Source organism: Phyllobates terribilis, unplaced genomic scaffold, assembly GCF_046119375.1.
Source record: "Phyllobates terribilis strain yellow unplaced genomic scaffold, ASM4611937v1 Scaffold_1__5_contigs__length_1240528914, whole genome shotgun sequence".
In the NCBI taxonomy this organism is placed as follows: domain Eukaryota; kingdom Metazoa; phylum Chordata; class Amphibia; order Anura; family Dendrobatidae; genus Phyllobates; species Phyllobates terribilis.
Window position 1 is genome coordinate 94,671,576 of NW_027362761.1, and position 21,820 is coordinate 94,693,395.

Consider the following 21,820-nt stretch of genomic DNA (forward strand, 5'->3'; position numbering starts at 1 on the left):
TGTTAATTTGTAATGTCTTTATTGTCTGCACATGTTCCCACTCAATTGTAAAGTGCTGCAGAATATATTGCCGCTATATAAATAAAATTATTATTATCATTAGATTATGTAGATAGGAAAAAGTGTAGGGTGTTGTGTAATAAAGCAAATTACACAAGTGGTTAGGGTGTAAAGATAGTTAGAAAATACATTTTAGGTTCTGGACAACCCCTTTAATGACACATCAAGCAAACTGTGTTTTTTTGTAGGCCACCCATATTGCTGGAAAAATTGCTGGAATAACAGTTGCCACACTGCTTGTCATATCACAAGCTTGAAATTATTTTACTGTTATCCGTAGCCGGCCAGTATGGTATATCACAATGTTCCACTAAAAAGGATTCTAGGCGGATTTGCTTTCTCTTGTTTCCTGAGCCTGGCGTACTTGCATTGACCTAAGTAGATGTACACCAGCTGGCCATGTCCATCACTCCAGCCAAGTCACAGAATTCCTGAGTATACTTAGATCCGGCAGGGCCTGTCGCACAAACAGTCATTACTTTGCAGTACTTGAGCAAACCAGGGCTTAAAATGAAAGAAGCTTGGAATTTCCCTGTGTTTTTCTGAAGACGCCAATTTTTTGGAAATTAATCATGAGAGATTTACCACACATTCCACTTCTTTCTATCTTCACTGTGGCTGCTTTTGGTTTGGCTGAGAGGCTCCCTAAAGGTTTGAGCAACTTCATCTTGTACCTTGGTCACGGCTGGAAGTTTTAAATGGTCACTCACATTACTTGTTATGTAGCACTTCTAACATTACTTTAATAATGCAATTTTTTTTGTTCTTATGTACAATATTTATCTATATATCTGAAATAAGATATAATGATTCATTACTCAGTTGCATGTCTGAAAGTAAATGTATATTAAGATTCCTTCATTATTGTGTTATTTCAAGACACTATAACTGTCTATGTGCATGTATATGTGTGTATATATACAGCATACATATATATATATTTGTACAGTATATATACACAACCACACGCTAGCTGAATATGTATATGTATGTATATACCGTACATATATATATATATAATATATGTAGATATATATAATATAGATATACATCTATATATAGATGTATATGTATATATTCTGCATATGTCTATATTATTATTTGTTTTTCGCTTCTGACCCTAATAATTTGTCCATTATTTTGTTCTTAGTCCAAGGTGTTAATGCTATATCGGCAACTTAACACTTTCTTCATTGTAATTGTCATTACAATAGTGCAAAATAATGCAATACGTTTACTGGCAGTCCTATGTAAAACTAGTTTAGTTTTGCCAGACTATTAACTCAAATCTGCTACATCACTATTTGAATGGATGTCTTAAAGACTGATAGTAGATCTTCGGTTAAATTTGCTTTTCCATATTAAACTATTTTCATTTCCATATTCATTTATAAAGATTTGCATTTATTTATTATTTAATATAACCTGCATTATATTTGAAGTAATTTCCGGTGGTTTGGTATTAAATATAGTTATGCAGTTTGGTGGTAAAATAACTATATTGGTAAAGCAAAGACACATCAAAAGGGCAGCATGGTGACTCAGTGGTTAGCACTGCAGCCTGCAGCGCTGGGGTCCTGGGTTCAAATCCCACCAAGTATAACATCTGTAAGGAGTTTGTATGTTCTCCCCCTGTTTGTGTGGGTTTCCTCCGGGTTCTCTGGTTTCCTCCCACACTCCAAAGACATAATGATAGGGAATGTAGATTGTGAGCCCCAATGGGGACAGTGCTGATAATGTATGTAAAGCGCTGTGGAACTAATGGCTCTATATAAGTGAGTAAAATAAATAAATATCAAAGGGGAAGCCTAATGGGGTATGTGCTTCAGAATGTTTGGTAAAGGAGGAGAGGATCAAACAACTTTGGCTCTTCCAGGGTATTTAGATAATGGACCAGGGCAGCAAACAGGAAAGTCCAGATAAAGCTCAGTTGTAGGCCTCCTTCACACAGGCAAAAAAATGCTACTGGTGCCATCAGTGTTTTCCATGTGTGTGTCATCCATGTGTCTGTTTTCACTATCGGTGTGCCATCAGTGTTTTCCATGTGTGTGTCAGCCATGTGTCTGTTTTCACTATCGGTGTGTCATCAGTGTTTTTCCGGTATGGATAAAGAGATAAATGACACAGCTTCTCCTATACTTTGTAATGTTAATCACGTCCAGCACACGGATTGTACACTGATGCCATCCGTGTGTTGTACGTGTTTTTCACGGACCCATAGACTTGTATTGGCCCTTGTCATCCATGCAGCCGGAAAAAACTGACATAATTCTGTGTGCTTTGCACGGACACATAGTCTACGTATGAACACGGACAAGTGCACAGCACCATAGTTTATAATGGGTGTGTGTGATATCCATGAAAAAAACGCATACAACACCTGCTGGAAGCACAAACTTGTGAAGGAGGCTTAAACTCAATAATAGTAGAAAAATATAATTTGTTACAAATGTTATTTGTATGAAGGAATAGTTTTCTGTAACGTACGTTTCTAACATTTAACAATCAGTATTTGATGAAAAATGTCACATCAATCAATAAAAATGGCACCTCCTTTTTGCGTCATGTATCTGTACTTGGGCCATTGGTCAGAGACCATATACTTATAGATCACGTAGAGCATACTTATTACAGTTATCACGTTCAGCTTTCTGCGACATGCCTTATGTTCATCTATTACTAAAATTACATATATAATTGTAATCACTTGTGCTCATGTATAATAGATAGAAATGCCCATTTCTACGACAGCAAACTATATTCTCCACTGTTAAAATATTCTTATCGTGCACAGAAAATGTAAGGAAGGGCGACATCTTTTGATAGCATAGTATACCAGGAATATATTGCTGCTTGTATTGTGTTATATGGATAAAGAAAAAACCTGGGTCTGTCTAATCATCTTGCATATTGTTTGTGTATATAGACTAGGGCAGATATTGCTGACCATATACTACAATCATGTCTGATCTCTGTGCAGAGAACTGTAACAGTACACAGTTTAATTTACAAGTCACCATTTTTCATTAAAATGGTTCTCCACTACTGGGCAACCCATTTTTAATGGCCTCCATGGTGATATATAAATTAAAATAATCTATACTTACCGCTTTGCTGTCCCTCGTGTGCCCAGACGGTCTCCTTAAATAAACAAAATTACATGACCGCTGCAGCCAATCAACATGTGGATTGAATTGTGAATGCCACAGCTGAACAATGACCGCTGATTGATTGCAGCAGTCAAGTGACAAGAGACCTGCGGGAAAATGAGGAGCTGATCTGGTCTGGAAGTTCAGTATAGTTTTTTTTTTTTATTCTTGCAACACCTTGGGGCCATTTATAATGGGTTGTCCAATAGTGGACAATTCCTTTAGCAAATAAAATATGCCCATGCTGTAACTAAACTGGCTGAAAACTACAACCATGTTCCCAAAAAGCAATGCCTAATGCATAGAGATGAGTGGATCTATGGAAATTCTAATGTATCAGCGTTGACAAATTTTCCAAAGAAATTAGATTTAGATTTGCGGTAAATAAATGTGTGTGAATAGCACTATTAAAAACGTTCATTTTCCTGGAAATATATGTATATAAGTATAAAGAGGTTTGCACTTTACTAGATAAAGATTTTTTTAAAAGCTGTTTAAAAATTATCTCTTTAGTTAAGAAGAAAAATCAGGTGTACAGTACATTTTTGAATGTGAAGAAGTAATGGCCTCTCTACTAGAAATAAAAAAAATATGTCCTTATTGTGAGTCTGCAACTGGTTTGCTAATCATCAAATATTTAGGCAATTACAAAGGCTTTTTATCAAGCTGTCCAAGAATTATCAAAATCATCCCATTTTCAGGAGACAAAACTGTTGCACTGTTTTGAACATAAAGATATTATAGTTTCTCAACAAATAGTGAGAATTTTTCCCTTTTCTGGGGTCTACAACTGGTTTGCTAATCACAAAATGATTAGGTACTTACAAATGGGTTTTTTATCAAGCCTTTTAAAAATGACCTCCTTTTTACTGGAGACAAAACAGGAGCACTGTTTTGAAGAGGAAGAATTTCAGGCTTGTCACCAAAACTTTATAAAAATTAGTCCTATTTAGAGAGCTGTATCTTGATGGTACAAAAACATCAGAGTATGTTCCCCAAAATTAGTAATGCTGTCTGGAACTGTAAAACACAGTAGGCATCCAGGAGATGCTTGACAGTCGTGGCTGTGTATTGACTGTGACAGGAGCAGCATGGTTTAGAATTAGGACGGGGCTGGCAAGGAGATGCTTGGCAGGTTGTGGCCAACCCCAGCAACCCCTGCAGCAGGAGTACAGTTTAGGCAATGAAACATAGCTGGAAGCTAGGAGGTGTGTAGCTGGCATGGCTGTGTAGTGGCCATGGCAGGAGCAGCACAATAGAGAGTTAAGACGAGGCAGGTTCGGAGATGCTTAGCAGTTAAGGACCAGCTTCGGAAACAACAGTACTACAGTATAGATGGACAAGGAGTAAATGCCTGGCAGAGTGTAGTCCATCCTCACTGGTGGCAGCAGAACTGTGTAGATGACAGTCAATGGACAGTCACCAAGGCAGACAGATGGTATGGTTGATTTAATAACTGGCATCAGCCGTTGGTACCTGAAAGCATTCACTGATCTATGCCTGATTCATTTTGACAAATAATATCCTTTCCTTGCTAGTGCCTGATAACCTGGTCTCTTTTGGTGTGTTTTGGTGTGACAAATCCACCAGCCACACTGAATACCCTCTCTGGTAAGAAACTGGAGGCTGGGCATGTCAGTATTTCCATAGCAAACTGGGCCAACTCTTGCCACTGGTCTAATTTGTTAACCCTGAAATCCATGGGATTTATTGTTGTTGCAATGGCATAAAAACCATCTGGTCCCTCACGACAAATATACTGTAGGTGTTGTTGATGTTTTGCCTACTTTTAATAACTCTAATGCTGGCACAGGCAGGAGAATGCTGTGTCCGGGAGGATTTCAGAAAGTTTGCTGGTAAATTGTGTGGGCATTTCTTCAGCGAAAGGTTTACAGACCAGGTAATAAAGCTTATCCTGGAAGTTAGCCTATTTGGACTCCCTTTCAAAAGCTGAAAAAAAACCTTCAATTTGTTTTATAGAGAGAATCTAAAAGCATGGCTATCCAATAGTCAACATTTTTGCTTCATGTTAACAATATGCCTGTCCTCCCGCAAGTATTGCAGCATACCGATTGCCATGCCCACTAGCACAACCACGAGCCCAATTGTGATGATTGGTTGTTATTTTGCCTGACAAGTTGCAGTTCACGTGGAGCCAGCCAGTGGGCAAGTTGCCTCTTGATGCACAGCAGCAACTCATCTGCTGCATATCTTTTTTCCTCGAGGCTTTCAAGCTGTAAAACTGCTTGACAGCAGTTTTTATAGGCAAAAAGAATGAGGGTGCTGTGTGGAATCAACAATGTGCCATGAGCTTTTTGGGGATGAGTTCATGTCCTTTTAGCAGGATCTGGAGAAGATGAAGGAGGAGACAGATACCACCGCCTGGTGGTGGAAACATATTTAGCTCCCAGTTGCGGAAGCCTCACCTCTTGTCCCAGATATGGTGGGTGTGTACAGTTCTTTCGTCGACACACAATCAATCAATATTTGGTGTTTTGATGGAAAAGAAAGAGAAGGAGGTGTACTTGGAGAACGCCATGTAGTAGAGGATAATGGCAATAATGATGATGGTGAGAATGACACTAAACAGATGCTAACTAAGGGCGCGGCTTGGCTGACAGAATGAAAAGTATGGTAAGAAGTGAGAAGGGGACAATTTGAGGTTTGCTCTGATTGCTGGCCACCTTTGCTTTGCCAAATTAGCAGGTGATGCCCCTTCATGTGCTGATGGAGAGCCGTAGGCCCTAGTCTATAAGAGCCGGGATGTCCATGGCTTATTTTCCTCTTGCAACAGCCTGCAGAGTGCCAAACTTTGCATTCAGGATTTGGATTTAGTTGCAAAATCTGCAAAGGATGGTTTAATTTTACCCTTGCTTGCTGGCACTGTGGGGAAAAAAATGTAAATAAAATTAAAAAAGCAGCTAATACAGTGCTGCTCACCATTATTGGCACCCCTTCTTTTTTTCCTAGACTGTACAATATCTTCAGAGATAAATGAAATATACCAAAGTTATATCCTCAGGAGTTTTTAATTAGTGATCCAAAGTAATACAAAAATAAAACATTGTTTTTCAACTTCCATGTTGCAATTTCAAGGAAGAAACATAATAAACATCATGTGAAGCATTAAAGGTATCCCTAATTAATAATTGGTTGCACACCCTTTGGCATTGCTGACAGCCTCCAAATGTTTCTTGTAGCCATCTATAAGCTTATTGGACTTCATAGGTGGAATTTTCTCACACTCTTCCTTTGCAGTTTGTTCAAGCTCTTGAATGTTTGCAAGGTTCTTTTTCCCAATGGCAGATTTCAGTTCACCCCAAAGATTTTCAATGGGATTGAGGCCAGGGGGACTCATTTCTGGCCATTTTAAAACAGTCCATTTTATCTTTTTCAACCATTCCTCTGTACTTTTGGATGTCTGCTTTGGGTCATTGTCTTGCTGAAGGACCCATGACCTATGACCTTGGACTCAAAAAAAGTTTTCTTACACTGGGCTGGACATTTTGCTCTAAAATCTCTTGATAATTCTCTGACTTCATAATTAATCAATTTCTTACCAAATACAAGAACAATTTCCACAATTTTGAGTTTCATAGAACATTATTTAACCCATGACATGAAAGTAAGGTTAATAATATAACTTTCATTACAAAATGTTAAATTTTACTCAAATTAGTTGATGAAATAATGAATGCACCACACATCAAAAACTTCTACATCTTGTATTTTATATGACCTCCATGATTTTTAACCCTAGAACGCATGACCATAAAAATCTACTTTTTCACATACCTGGGCCGTGTGCAAATAACATGGAATAACTCAAACAAAAATGACAAGCAACTATGTACCTGAGGAATACCTAGAGTTTCAAAATTCTAACTAAAGTAATCTTGCAGAAAATAGAAAACAATTAACAGGGCGGGCCTGCGAGGCCCCAGGTATGCGTTCTAGGGTTAAGGACACCACCAAGTCTTCTAGGCATGGAATGAACAAGTTGGCATCATATTGCTACTCCTGTCTTTTTCCATTCTTCAAGAATGGCCTCTGTTAGTGCCTCGATGCTGAAAAGCAATGCTCAATTTGCTTATTCAGAATTATCAGGTGTTTGGGTGCGTTTCTTGTGTTTTGGCACATCTAGCCCATTGCAAACTAACATGATTTTTGTTTAAAAATGTAACAAGGGTACGTGCCTCACATGTCTTTTAGACAACAGCATTCTCGCTCAGTTTTTGAATCAGAAGATGCTTCAGTAAAATGCTGGCATTGTTTTTTTTCTGAAGCATCTTCTTTTGGCTTCTTTTTAGCCATTTCTCATCAGTTTCGCTCTATTTTAAACTGTATATATAAACTGGTGCGCGATTTTTGGAAACTGTCTAAAGAATGGTAAGGTCAATTCTTTCAGCCACTTAACAGCTTTCAAAGCCTGAAGCGGTTATAAGAAGTTGGAAAATACTGAACATATTTACTGCAAGATGTTTTACATTTATTCTTTTTTTTGGTATTCTTAGCTCTTTTTCAGGGGGGTTCCAGGAGAATCTGCATGAAAAAGACATCTATACCCTAAAATGGATTTTAATATTTCAGTTGGTGAAGTACACTACCGTGCTGCTCATTAATTACAATCTATAAAAAGCACTGTAATGCAGCGGCTTTCTGCATTGCCAAAATATCTGAGGGGGTGTGTTCTGGCTGACCACATACTTCCCCATGTGTGTGTTACATCTCATATAGGTTCACCCCTTCAGGTGACTGATCACATGACTGTGACATAATCACAGGTCCTGTGCGCACAGAGGAGATATATATCCGGGTGGTTTTGAAACACAGAAAGTCAAGAGACCTGATCTCTGTGCCTGGGACACCTTTAGCCCTGGAAGGCATGAGGCCTGGAGACCACGTCTGGTGAGCCTAAAACCACAGCTTTGATGGAACAGAGCTGATAGAAGCAGCTAGACCCGGCAAAGGTAAAAGACGGTGCTTGATATGAACATTAATGTTGTTATCTTGCTGAGGACTGTAGCTGCCACTGAAAGGCTCTAGAATATTATGGTGTCAAATTCCTGCGAGCCACTGAGATGGACTATGTTATAAGCAGTTTATGATGTGTAATAAACTGCTGGACTTTAGTTTACTGGAAAACGTTGCATGTGTGCTTTAATTGACCTGGTGAAATGAGTGCCCATCAACATGCTCAGTAGCGCTACCTCACAGCACATAAGGCTCACCTGAGCTAGGTGGCTAAATCACCAATTAAATTGTGTGTACCATCTGATGATGTGTCCTCAAAACATAACGTAAATAAAATTGTTGCTTTGCACTCCGGATACTGATACCATGCTTCACTGGTGGGGGGGGGGAGTCCAAGCAGTTGGTGCCAGATGAGGATTAAACAATCACAATACCAAAAAGAGTTTTAAAGAACGTGGTCAGGACACAATAAGTCATCTGGTGACTAGTAACTAGCGCCCTTGATAGAGCTTGCTAATCCAAATGGGGTAGTCACTGTTGATGTTCTGGTATTTCCCCAGTTCCATGCACGGTGTAGAGCTCACCGCAGCATTCAGCTAGCTAAGATCCATTGCGGGAGCTTCCTCCCTCAAAAGGGCCACAGACCAAATTTCTTACCATCTAAATATGACCAATTGCATTACAGGTTTACTATAACTAACTGTAACCACAGTCTCTCTTTTTATATGTGTATCCACATTTTTAATATGATATTGAAATAAAAAAAATTTCTAAACAGGTCATACAAAATGCATGAGAAATTCATAATAAGTACATATTTTTAGAGATATTTTTAATACACACAAATATTTGCAAGCTTTGTTTTAAGTATATCAATGAGGATACCTTTGGATGGATTATATCCATCCAATGCATGTGACGCGCCCCCTGGGCCGTGTGTGTGTGGGCATACCCGGAACCGGACCTGTTGTGGATGCTGGGGGTTGTAGCGTGGCGGGGACCCGGTCCCGTGGCTCAGTGTGGTCAACCCAAATGGTGGTCTATTTATAGGGTTTTGTGATTAAATGTCCGACTACGCCCCCCGTGGATTGCGGTCAGAGTGAACCGCCGCTGCAGGGCAGACCGCAGAGGCTGGTGTTGTGCAGCAGAGGGTAGTATAACTCCCCATGGGAGGAGTATAGCCTCAGGGCAGTAAATAGGGATGTTGGTGGTGATGGTGCGCAGGAGCAGCAGTAACCACACGGAGTCTGTCATGCGATTCAGGGTCTTTACTGTTGGCGGTATTAAGGGACCCGTTCGGAATACAGGTTAACAATGGAGGCATGGTCAGTCTGAGAGCAACTGGGAAATCCTGCTGGTCAGGGGGAGTTTGTAGGCCCACCGTGCTAACTTCACTCTTTCTTGGCTATCCCGCTGTAATGTGGTGGTAGCCCACGACTCTGAGTGCACCGTGTTGTTCTCGCCCGTATGACTGGCGACTCGGGCCTTCCGTACTTCTCACCCCTCCGGGGCAGTAGTGGTCCCTCTCGCGTGGCTGAGCCTCCGGGCTTCCTTGGGCCAGAGGACTTGAAGTCCCCTGCGTGGTGGTTTTCTGCTGCTGGGCTTATAACCCTCACAGCCTCGGACTCCAGTGTCCGGCTTTGTAAGTCTCTAGCCAGGATGAGCTCTGCTGGCTCCCCTCCTGGCCTCGTGCTCCTCCTCTGCCTACAGGGACTCCTCAGCCTGCTGCTGACCTGTCCCTATCTGCAACTTCACTGGACTCTGTCTGGAACTTCTCTGTCTAACCCCGCCCAAGATACAGTTTATAAAGGGCAGATTTCTCCCCTCCCTGGACTGAGGCAGGAGGTGCTGCATGCTAATTGTCCCCAACCAGGGAACCTCCCACCTGCTCTCAGACATGACATTGCTGCCACTGTGGCGACCAGACCTGGGGTGCCACATTGCCCCCTAGTGAAATTTAGTACTCCGGACTAAACACATTTTGCAAAAACACAACAGGTAACAACAATACAGTAATATATATACAAGAAGTTTAGTCTTTTTAGGTCACGGCGCTCCCGTACCCAGGTGTCCTTGTCACCCAAGATGCACTTTGAGGGACCCGTCCCAAACCCTCCACGTAGGCCCTGGGGTGGCTACAGGGCTTTGATGATCCGGAGCTGGACCACGTCTTCAGCCACCTCCACGGGTTTTGTGTTCTGTGGTCGTCTTCAAAAGAGGGCACCTTACCAGGTGCAACTATGTACAAGGTACAGTTCCGGCTATTCATTGTCCATAATCTGCTAGTCCATTGAACTAGATAAACATAATTAGTAACCAGGTAACACAAACATTAAACATTTCCTACTTTTGCATCTATACAGGTAAATACGACATATTAGACTCTCCAGCGAGCGGGTACCTGGCCTTTAGTGCTCCTGTTGGACCTACGTAACCCACTGTCTGGTGGTACTCTATTCGGGTTCCCTGTTTCCACCCCCTGTGTACTGGGTGTGCTCGTGTCTGCACTAGAGGTGTTTGCAGATGTTACGGGTAGGTTAGGCAGCTTTCTGCGTACTCTTTGGCTCACCACGGGCATGGCAGGCTCACTACCAGCAGAGGGTTGATTCTCCTGAGTTGCTGGTATGTACTCTTCTGCCTCTGGGGCCACTTGCTCTTCCAACACTACTTGCTCTTCTGCAGGCCCTTGAGGGGCTGGCTGGGGAAAGGTAAGGACGGGTACCACTATAGCGTTATTGATTTGTGTCCAGGACCGGGGAAATTCCCCGAGGACTGTACTGACCATTTCTTCCCTTTCCTCTGCGAGTTGAAGGCTATCTTGGTCTTCATCAGCGCTTTGCAGCAGCTCGGGACACTTCTTCAGGTGGTCTCTGGAGACAGTGGCTGTGGTCTCTCCTCCATCCTTACTGATAACACATACCTTTGGGTTTTCATGGCTCGACGGCAGTACGGTGTACGGGTCTTTCTCCCACTGATCATCCAACTTGTGGAGCCATCTCTTCCTCTTCAAGACCTGCTCTCCAGGTGCCAGGAGAGCAGCAGGAGCATGCTGGTTGCAATTCCTCTCTTGCCTCTCTCTTGCTTGAGACTGAATTCGCTCCACACTCTCCTGTACTTTCCGGTACTGCTGCTGTCGTTCTGTGTTCCAGTCTGCTTCTGGTGAGGTGTCCTCGGGTGTCAGGACTCCCATCTCCAGGTCAATTGGCAGCTAACCAGGTCTTGCTCTCATTAGGTAAGCTGGGGTGCAGTTGGTAGAATTTACTGGGATATGGTTATACAAGTCCACCAGATCCGGCAGTTTCTCAAGCCACAGGCTGCATTCCTCCAGGGGCAACGTCTTGAGCAGGTCTATTACTACCTGGTTCATTTTCTCACACATCCCGTTGTTTTGGGGGTGGTAAGGCGTTGTCCTTATCTTCTTGCAGCCATACAGGTTCCAGAATTCCTGGAAGACTTCAGCCTCGAATGCTGGACCTTGATCAGTCAACACTTGTTCTGGATACCCGTGTGGGTGGCAGAAATGCTGCTGAAAGGCTCTGGCGGCCATCTGAGCTGTTAAGTCTTTGACAGGGACCACCACTAGGAACCGGGAGTAATGATCAACGATTGTGAGGGCGTAGACGTATCCCAATCTGCTTGGAGCCAGCTTTACGTGGTCCAGGGCCACCAGCTAAAGGGGCTGCTTTGTGATGATGGGCTTGGGTTGCACGGGCCACAGTCTCTGCACCATCTCTCTATAGCTCCTCTCATGCCTGCCCAGAAGAACCGCTCACGCAACAGGAACTCCAGCTTCTTCCATCCAAAGTGCCCTGCTCAATCATGGTATGCTTCTAGGACCATAGCCGCATCCCGCCTTGGGACCACTACCTGCCAGGTCAGCTCGTGTGTTCGAGAGTTGACGGTCCTGCGGACACAGCCTCCCTTCGTAGAGAAACAGCTTGCTCCTCTCCTTCCACAGCTGTTTGGTCTCTTCTGGAGCATCTGGATCAAGGTGGGCATCAGCCTGGGTCAGCATCTCTTTTACCAGGATGACTGTGGGGTCACTATCTTGTGTCTCTGCCCAGCCGTGGTGGGGTAAGGCATTGAACATAGCGGTGGCAGAGCACCTCTCCTTTATGCAGTGGGAACACTGGGTGATCCCATGATGGTGGAATGCAGGGAGTTCAATTTCTTCCAGTTCTTCTGTATCCTCTCCCCCGTCCTGCAAGTGAGGCATTCTGGGCAATGCATCTGCGTTGGCATTTGCGCGCCCTGTCCGGTATTTGATGGTAAATTCATAATTGGACAGCCGGGCCATCCATCTCTGCTCTAGTCTTGCAGTCTCCAGGTGTGTCAACGGGTTGTTGTCCGTGTACACAGTGATCTTGAAGCCAGGTAATGCTTGAAGCGTTCGGTGACCGCCCATACCACTGCCAGGAACTATAGTTTGAAAGAGCTATAATTCTCAGGGTTTCTCTCTGTGGGTCTCAGCTTTCTGCTAGCATGAGCAATTACCCATTCTCTGCCCTGCTGGATCTGGGACAGTACGGCTCCTAGCCCCACGTTACTGGCGTCGGTGTGGAGGATAAAAGGCTGGCCGTAATCAGGGTAGGCCAGGATCTCATCCCCTGTGAGGGCCATCTTCAGCTGGCGGAAAGACTCCTCCTCCAGCTTGTCCCACTTAAAGGGCGGCTTCTGACTTTTAGTCTATGACTGACCTAACAGGAGGTCCTGTATAGGGGCTGCCATTTTGGTGAACCCGGAGATGAATCTTCGGTAGTAGCCTACCAACCTGAGGAACTGCCACACTTCCTTTATGCTGGAGGGTCTTGGCCAGTCCTTAATCATCGTGATCTTGTCAGGGTCTGGGGCTACTCCGTCAGCACCCACCACGTGTCCCAGGTACTGTACTTTTGGCTTCAGTAGATGACACTTGGAGGGTTTCACCTTTCGGCCGAAGCCTGCCAGGGCATCGAACACCTCTGCCAGGTGCTTTAGATGGTCCTCATAGGTCTTGGAATATACGATGGCATCGTCCAGGTAGAGTAGGACCGTCTCGAAATTTCTGTGCGCCAGACAGCACTCCATAAGCCTCTGGAAGGTCCCTGGTGCGTTGCAGAGTCTGAACGGCATACAGTTGAATTCACTGAGACCCATCGGGGTGGTGAAGGCGGTCTTCTCCTTGTCTGACTCTGCTACAGGAACCTGCCAGTACCCGCTAGTGAGATCCAAAGTAGAGAAGAAGTTAGCAGATTTTAATGCAGCCAAAGACTTCTCTATCCTAGGTAACGGGTACGCATCTTTGTGTGTTATTCTGTTGACCTTTCTATAATCTACACACATCCTCATCGTGCCATCTTTCTTTTTTACAAGAACTAGAGGAGCTGCCCAGGGGCTACAGCTATCCCTGATCACCCCAGCCTCCTTCATCTCTCGTAACATACCCTTGGCATTCTGATAGTGTGCAGGGGGTACAGGCCGGTATCTCTCTTTTATGGGTGGATGGTCTCCTGTGGGGATTTGGTGTTCTACCCCCTTTACTTGCCCAAAGTCTAGCGGGTGTTTGCTAAAGACTCTTTTGTACTCCTGAACCACCCGGTAGACTCCCTGTTTTTGGTGTGAGGGAGTGGAGTCGGTGCCCACATGCAGTTTCTGACACCAGTCCTCCATTTGTTTCTTGGAGCCGTTACCCTCCTCTGGTTGAGATGGAGGCAAGGGTTCCACGGCCTTTACAGAGTTCTGGTTGATGGTAAACAATTTGGCTAGAGTGGCATACCGGGGCAAGTATACTTCTCTTTCCCCAATGTTTAGGATTCGGACTGGTGCCCTCCCATGGCGGACATCAACCACCGCCCGTGCTGTTAAAATGGTGGGCCTACTGTCTGAGTAAACGGGTTCTACCATAGCTTGGTAGTCTCTACCTCTTAACCCGATTGCAGTCCGACACCAGATCATCATTTCACTTTTTGGGGGCATGGCGATAGGGAATGGGTCACTCATCCTAACGCTACCAATCTCACCAACAGACAGTTCCACCTGTTGCCGCTTCATCAGTGCTCTGATCTCTTTCTGTAAGACACGCTGCTGGCTGGAGCTGGCATTCATTGCAACCTGCTGTAATATAGCAATTATCTCTGAAAGACAATTTTCAATAACGTTAGTACCCAAGGTTATTTTAGGGTGACTTTCACGACGGTCAAAGTCCACAATAATCAGTCCTTGCGCCGGCAGTTCAACTTTACCAATTTTGATGGTCACCTCCTTGAACCCCACCTGCGGCACGGGCTGACCATTGCTGGCGATGATGCTCAAGTCATTATCTGCGTAGCGGGTAATATCCGTGTCATTCCATTACCGCTTGAAAAGTACATAGGGGATGGTGGTTACCTGTGACCCGGTGTCCAACAGTGCACTCATGGGAATGCCATCCAGTACCACAGGCAAGACCGGTCGTCCCCCCACATACTTGTCACGCCAGTTTGACGGGCCTGATGAACTTACGCCGGGGGGTTGGCCCTCTGCCCCAGGTTGGGCCCGTTTAAATTACAGTACCTCGCAATATGTCCTGGCTGGCTGCAGCGGCGGCAGATGGGTTGTCCATCCTGGTCGTAGCGGTCCGTTGGCTTCCCTCTGGACGGTGGGATCCTCTTCTGTTGGCGCCACGGGACGTCCTCTGGACTGGTAGCCAGCTGGATCTTTCCTGGAGAGTATACCTGTAACGACTGCACAGTCCTGGTTAGTGCGGCAACGCTCTTGGTCAGTTCTTGGACCTGATGGTGCAGGTCTGTAGACGAGGTACTTTTCGTAGTCTGTGCATTGGCTCCTGCAGGTTCTATAGACTGGGGCGCCGCCTCCTGGTGATAAGTGATAGCAGGGCGCCTGGAGGCCACAACGCCACCGGGTGAGGGTTCTCTGAGTACCCGGATGGCTCTGTCCTTAAACTGTGCAAAGTCTAACTCAGGGTTCTGCAGGGCCATCAGGCGTAACTGGGTTTGGTGGGCGCTGGACAGCAGACCCTCAATGAATTGCTCAGTCAGCAGTTTATCTGCATTCCTCACACTGTCAGGGTCTGCCTGCTTAATGGCTCTCAGGGCCTCTTGCAAATTCAAAGCATAGTCTCTTATACTGTCTTGGGCCCGCTGCTTGCACCCATAAAGTCTAATTTTGATCTTTGCTGAGGTGCGGGTATCAAAAGTGTCCTTTAGACTTGCTAAAATCTCCTTCACAGTCCCCTTGTCCCTGACTGACCAGGACTTTACTTCTCGTTGGGCAGCGCCAGTTAACTGGCCTTTAAGTATGCTCACTTTTTGTTCCTCCGTCAGGGGGTATACAGTTATATGAAAAAGTTTGGGCACCCCTATTAATCTTAAGCTTAATGTTTTATAAAAATTGGTGTTTTTGCAACAGCTATTTCAGTTTGATATATGTAATAACTGTTGGACACAGTAATGTTTCTGCCTTGAAATGAGGTTTATTGTACTAACAGAAAATGTGCAATCCTTTCAGGACCTTGCGCAGCGTCCGTGCGTAAGGCGGGTGTAACATACTTGGTGGCGGGCTTGCATAGTGCACCATCGCTCACTAGCAAGATCGCAAACTTGATCATCAGTCCAGTCTGCTAGCCTGGCTTCTTTCCATGCTGTCTGTTTGTCTCTGTTCTGACTGTTTAGGGCGGCGGCCCGGTTACTTCCTGATTCTTGTAGCTGCTGTGGGCACACCCCTAATGCGTCCTCAGCCTATTGCTGTCAGTCACTGGATATTTAAACCAGCTTCACTTGGAAGCTGATGCCTGAGCAACTTTAACATTCAGTGTGCTTCTAGACTCTGAATGTGCCAGGTCCCGTTCTCTTTTTCCCTGTTTCTCTGCCTTCCTGGAGGCTGTATTTCCAGGCCTGTCTGAACACGCTCCTAGCCTGTTCGTTGCTGCCTCTGGGGGCCGTATACCCAGGCTCGTTCCTGTATTTTGCTGCAGTAACACTTCCTGTCTGAACTGTCTCCTAACCTGTTACTTGTTTTGTCTCTATGTCTGTTTCCTCCCTTTTTCTGCAGTGTCTGAACCAGCTCTTGGCTATACCTAGGCTCGCTCCTGTATTCTGTTGCAGTAACAGTTCCTGTCTGAACTGTCTCCTAACCTGTTACTTGTTTTGTCTTTATGTCCGTTTCTTCCCTTTAGCTGCAGTGTCTGAACCAGCACTTGGCTTTACCTAGGCTCGTTCCTGTATTTCATTGCAGTAACAGTTCGTGTCTGAACTGTCTCCTAACCTGTTACTTGTTTTGTCTCTATGTCCGTTTCCTCCTTTTTGCTGCAATGTCTGAACCAGCACTTGGCTTTACCTAGGCTCGTTCCTGTATTTCGTTGCAGTACAGTTCTCGTCTGAACTGTCTCCTGGCCTCTTACCTGTTTGTCTCTGTGTCCGTTTCCTCTCTTTTTCTGCAGAGTCTGAACCTGCACCTAACTCCTACTCGTTGTCGCTGTACTTCTGTTTGTGAGTTTGGAGTCCACTCGCTACTTCTTTGCAAGTACCTTGTGTGCATCTGGTTCTGCTTTTCCCTTCCAGTCTGTTCCGTGTGAACAGAGCCCTGTCCCCTCTGCTCTGTCTTTGCTCACCACTTTGGCGGTTTATCTCTGTTCTGCCTTACTTACCGCTATTGCGGTTTCTGCCCGCTCTGCTCAGCCTTGTCCACCGCACTTGCGGTTTCGCTCTGCTCAGCCCTGTCCACCACACTTGCGGTTTCGCTCTGCTCAGCCCTGTTCACCGCACTTGCGGTTTCGCTCTGCTCAGCCCTGTCCACCACACTTGCAGTTTCACTCTGCTCTGCCTTTTCCACCTCACCTGCGGTTTCGCTTTACTCTGCTTGATTACCGCATCTGCGGCTCTGAACCCGTCTCCTAGTCTGTACTGGACCCTACCCAGCCTGTGCTCTAACCTGCCTGTTCCTGTATTTCCCGGTGTGGGTCAACAGCCGTGTCCATGGTCTGATCTGGAGTCGCACCTGGTCCCTCTGCTCGGTTCCTCCCTGGTGCACAGGCGTCGTATGCCGTCATGCGACCTTGGTCGGATCGGGTAGATACTTAGTTATGCCCCTCCGGTCACTCTCTGGTTTATGGTCCAGTGGGATCACTAAACACGCGTGTGCCAGTCAGTCCGGGCGTGTGCATAACAGTTTGCTCAGGCTATGGTTCCCCTTGAGCCCCACGGCCCTTCGCTCTCAGAGACATTTTAAATCCATGTCCAGCGAATACGTGCATTAAAAAATAAATAAAAAAATATATTTTTTTCTCTAGCTGTGGCCTAAGCGAATTACGCACCAGTCCAAATGGAGCTATCGGCACTCTATCCTGCGGATATGCTACGGTACTATGGGGATCCAAAACAAAGCCGTGCGTTTGTGGAGCAATGCATGCTGCATTTCAAGTTCTACCCTCTCTATTTTCCTACCGTTTGGTCTAAAGTGGTAATTATATTATCCTACCTAGCGGGTGATGCATTAAAATGGGTCACATCCCAATGGGAAGCATGGGATCCTATCGTCCTTGACCTGCAGGCCTTCCTCGTGGCCTTTCTAATGGTCTTCGACGACCCAAATCCTGGGGACTCTGCTGAAGCTGCCCTTCCCAGTGTCCCGGAGCAGCCCCGATGGGTAATGTGTGTGGGTAGCTCACCAGTTCTCCATCCCGAAGAGACTGTTGCCCACCCAGAATCCACACAAGATGACTACGCTCCGCAGAATACTTCTCTTCCCAACCTCAAGAGGCAGTCCAGATGTGCAAGGCGTAGAGGCAAACCATCATGCCAGGTTCTGTCCTCCCAAAGACCTCTTGTTCCCCAGCCTGCAGAAGCAGCTACCCGCACTGAATCCATGAAGGTTGACAATGTTCGGCAGGCAAAGCAGAGGCCGGAACTCAGTCACGAAATTGGATTGCAGTCCCGCTGCGGTTGTTTGGGTCCCCCTGACAGTCTTTGTCCAGTGAAGGTTGGAGAATCCCAAGACATTAGGCTTGTAGGAGAGGCTGCCCTGGGCATTGGTGTTTCCTCTCCACAGATGACCATGACTGTCTCCGTGGCAAGTGAAAGCCTCAGATTAACCGGAAGTTTCGGGCTTAAAGTCTTGAAGAGTCAGTGTCTGATTCCTGTCCGAAAACTCCAGAAGCCGGTTTGGGCATTGTCTGCAGAAGGACGAGCCCTACTCAGAAACAGTCAAAAGATGTCTGTGCAAATTAGGCTACAGATTGGAGCATTGAACTTGAAGAAGCTTTCCTTTCAGGTGCTGCTGGTTTGCCCACAAGTCGTCCAGAGCTGAGAGATCTAGTGCCCGCTCAGGTCTGGAGACCTTGCATGGTGTATCGTGGGGGACTGTTAAGGTACAAGGGGTGTTCAGTCCCCATATCTTCAGGACAGTCAGCAATGTCTTCTTCTTCTTTACCAGATCTGCTATTCGCTGACTCGCTGTGCGCTGAAGTCTCCGAAGGAAGAGAAGCGGAGGTAATGTCCCCACACAGTCTTGACGATTGTACCAATGATCTGGTTTCAGGTACCGTCCCGCCTCACAGACATGTCATCTCTGAAACCAGTTTGAGGATGGTCCCAAAGCATGGACCCTCCATCTTTAATAAATCTGGCCTTGCGTCCATCGAGGCGGTGGATACCCCCAAGTCTCTGCACCCCTCCAGCCAGGCGGAGGACCTCCAGTTGCCTCCTGAGTCCTCCGGGGTGCTTCCTGACAACAAATGGAGAGAGACTTTCCTACACCCTGTACCTGATACCTCGCTCACTTTGTCTAGTGAGCTTGACCAAGTGTACCCCGAAGAAGTGGTTACCCTCGAGTCTCTGCACCCCTCCAACCAGGCGGAGGACATCCAGTTGTCTCCTGAACCCACCGGGGTGCTACCTGATAACAAATGGACAGAGACTTTCCTACACCCTGTACCTGATACCTCGCTCACTTCATCCAGTAAGCTTGACCAAGTGAACCCCGAAGAAGTGGTTACCACCGAGTCTCTGCACATCTCCAACCATAGTGAGAGATGTTGCATAGTGCACCATCTCTCACTATGCAAGATCGCAAACTTGATCATCAGTCCAGTCTACTAGCCTGGCTTCTTTCCAGGCCTGTCTGAACACTGCTTCTAGCCTGTTCGTTGCTGCCTCTGGGGGCCGTATACCCAGGCTCGTTCCTGTATTTCGCTGCAGTAACAGTTCCTGTCTGAATTGTCTCCTAACCTGCTACTTGTTTTGTCTCTATGTCCGTTTCCTCCCTTTTTCTGCAGTGTCTGAACCAGCGCTTGGCTATACCTAGGCTCGCTCCTATATTCTGTTGCAGTAACAGTTCCTGTCTGAACTGTCTCCTAACCTGTTACTTGTTTTGTCTCTATGTCCGTTTCTTCCCTTTTGCTGCAGTGTCTGAACCAGTACTTGGCTTTACCTAGGCTCGTTCCTGTATTTCGTTGCAGTAACAGTTCCTGTCTGAACTGTCTCCTAACCTGTTACTTGTTTTGTCTCTATGTCCGTTTCCTCCTTTTTGCTGCAGTGTCTGAACCAGCAGTTGGCTTTACCTAGGCTCGTTCCTGTATTTCGTTGCAGTACAGTTCTCGCCTGAACTGTCTCCTGGCCTTTTACCTGTTTTGTCTCTGTGTCCGTTTCCTCTCTTTTTCTGCAGAGTCTGAACCTGCACCTAACTCCTACTCGTTGTCGCTGTACTTCTGTTTGTGAGTTTGGAGTCCACTCGCTACTTCTTTGCAAGTACCTTGTGTGTATCTGGTTCTGCTTTTCCCTTCCAGTCTGTTCATTGTGAACAGAGTCCTGTCCCCTCTGCTCTGTCTTTGCTCACCGCTTTGGCGGTTTATCTCTGTTCTTGTGGTTTCTGCCCGCTCTGCTCAGCCTTGTCCACCGCACTTGCGGTTTCGCTCTGCTCAGCCCTGTCCACCGCACCTGCGGTTTCGCTTTACTCTGCTTGATTAATGCATCTGCGGCTCTGAACCCGTCTCCTAGTCTGTACTGGACCCTACCCAGCCTGTGCTCTAACCTGCTTGTTCCTGTATTTCCCAGTGTGGGTCAACAGCCGGGTCTGGGGTCTGGCCTGGAGTCACACCTTGTCCCTCTGCTCGGTTCCTCCCTGGTGCACAGGCGTCGTATGCCGTCGTGCGACCTTGGTCGGATCGGGTAGATACTTAGTTACGCCCCTCCAGGCACTCTCTGGTTCATGGTCCAGTGGGATCACTAAACACGCACTCGCCAGTCAGTCCGGGCGTGTGCATAACAGCGGGGCTCCAGTTCTCGCGCGCTTTCGTCATCCACGCCCCTCTTCTTCCCGCGCGGCGTCCCAAAGATGGCGCCCGATGGCCTGAAAATGGCTGTGGATGGCGGGAAATGGCTGCGGATGGCGGGAAACTCCAAGGTAAGTATTACAGTCTTTCTTCAGGCACGCAGTACCCGTTGGTCGCAGGCACGAAATCATGCCGACTACGCCAAAAGTTGACGCGTCCCCTGGGCCGTCTGTGTGTGGGGATACCCGGAACCGGACCTGTTGTGGATGCTGGGGGTTGTAGTCCTTGCGTGGCGGGGACCCGGTCCCGTGGCTCAGGGTGGTCAACCCAAATGGCGGTCTATTTATAGGGTTTTGTGATTAAATGTCCGACTACGCCACCCGTGGATTGCGGTCAGAGTGAACCGCCGCTGCAGGGCAGACCACTGAGGCTGGTGTTGTGGGTGCAGCAGAGGGTAGTATAAACTCCCCACGGGAGGAGTATAGCCTCAGGGCAGTAAATAGTGATGTTGGTGGTGATGGTGCACGGGAGCAGCAGTAACCACACGGAGTCTGTCATGCGATTCAGGGTCTTTACTGTTGGCGGTATTAAGGAACCCGTCCGGAATACAGGTTAACAATGGAGGCCTGGTCAGTCTGAGAGCAACTGGGAAATCCCGCTGGTCAGGGGGAGTTTGTAGTCCTACCGTGCTGACTTCACTCTTTCTTGGCTATCCCGCTGTAATGTGGTGGTAGCCCACGACTCTGAGTGTACCGTGTTGTTCTCGCCCGTATGACTGGCGACTCAGGCCTTCCGTACTTCTCACCCCTCCGGGGCAGTAGTGGTCCCTCTCGCGTGGCTGAGCTTCCGGGCTTCCTTGGGCCAGAGGACTTGAAGTCCCCTGCGTGGTGGTTTTCTGCTGCTGGGCTTATAACCCTCACAGCCTCGGACTCCAGTGTCCGGCTTTGTAAGTCTCTAGCCAGGATGAGCTCTACTGGCTCCCCTCCTGGCCTCGTGCTCCTCCTCTGCCTATAGGGACTCCTCAGCCTGCTGCTGACCTGTCCCTATCTGCAACTTCACTGGACTCTGTCTGGAACTTCTCTGTCTAACCCCGCCCCAGATCTAGTTTTTAAAGGGCAGATTTCTCCCCTCCCTGGATTGAGGCAGGAGGTGCTGCATGCTAATTGTCCCCAACCAGGGAACCTCCCACCTGCTCTCAGACATGACATTGCTGCCACTGTGGCGACCAGACCTGGGGTGCCACACATGCCTATATTTTTCGTATTGATACGGTTTTATTTATATTTTCATATATTTTATTTTAAACCAATAATAAATTTATTTAAATTAGTGGCACCATACACTTCTTACTATTTGGAATCTGGTCAGATTTTCTTGCCACGCTCTTTTCTAT

At 46.5% G+C, this 21,820-nt stretch overlaps 1 protein-coding gene across 1 annotated transcript in view; it reads left to right on the plus strand.

Annotated features, from left to right (window-relative positions):
- Positions 1-532: 532 nt before the first annotated feature.
- The window catches only part of MUSK (muscle associated receptor tyrosine kinase), a 479,574-nt gene continuing 458,286 nt past the window's right edge, over positions 533-21,820 (plus strand). Inside the window, exon 1 of the mRNA XM_073664750.1 lies at positions 533-711. Within this exon, the coding sequence (XP_073520851.1) occupies positions 633-711 (79 nt within the window). The 5' untranslated portion in view covers positions 533-632. The remainder of the gene's footprint in view (positions 712-21,820) is intronic.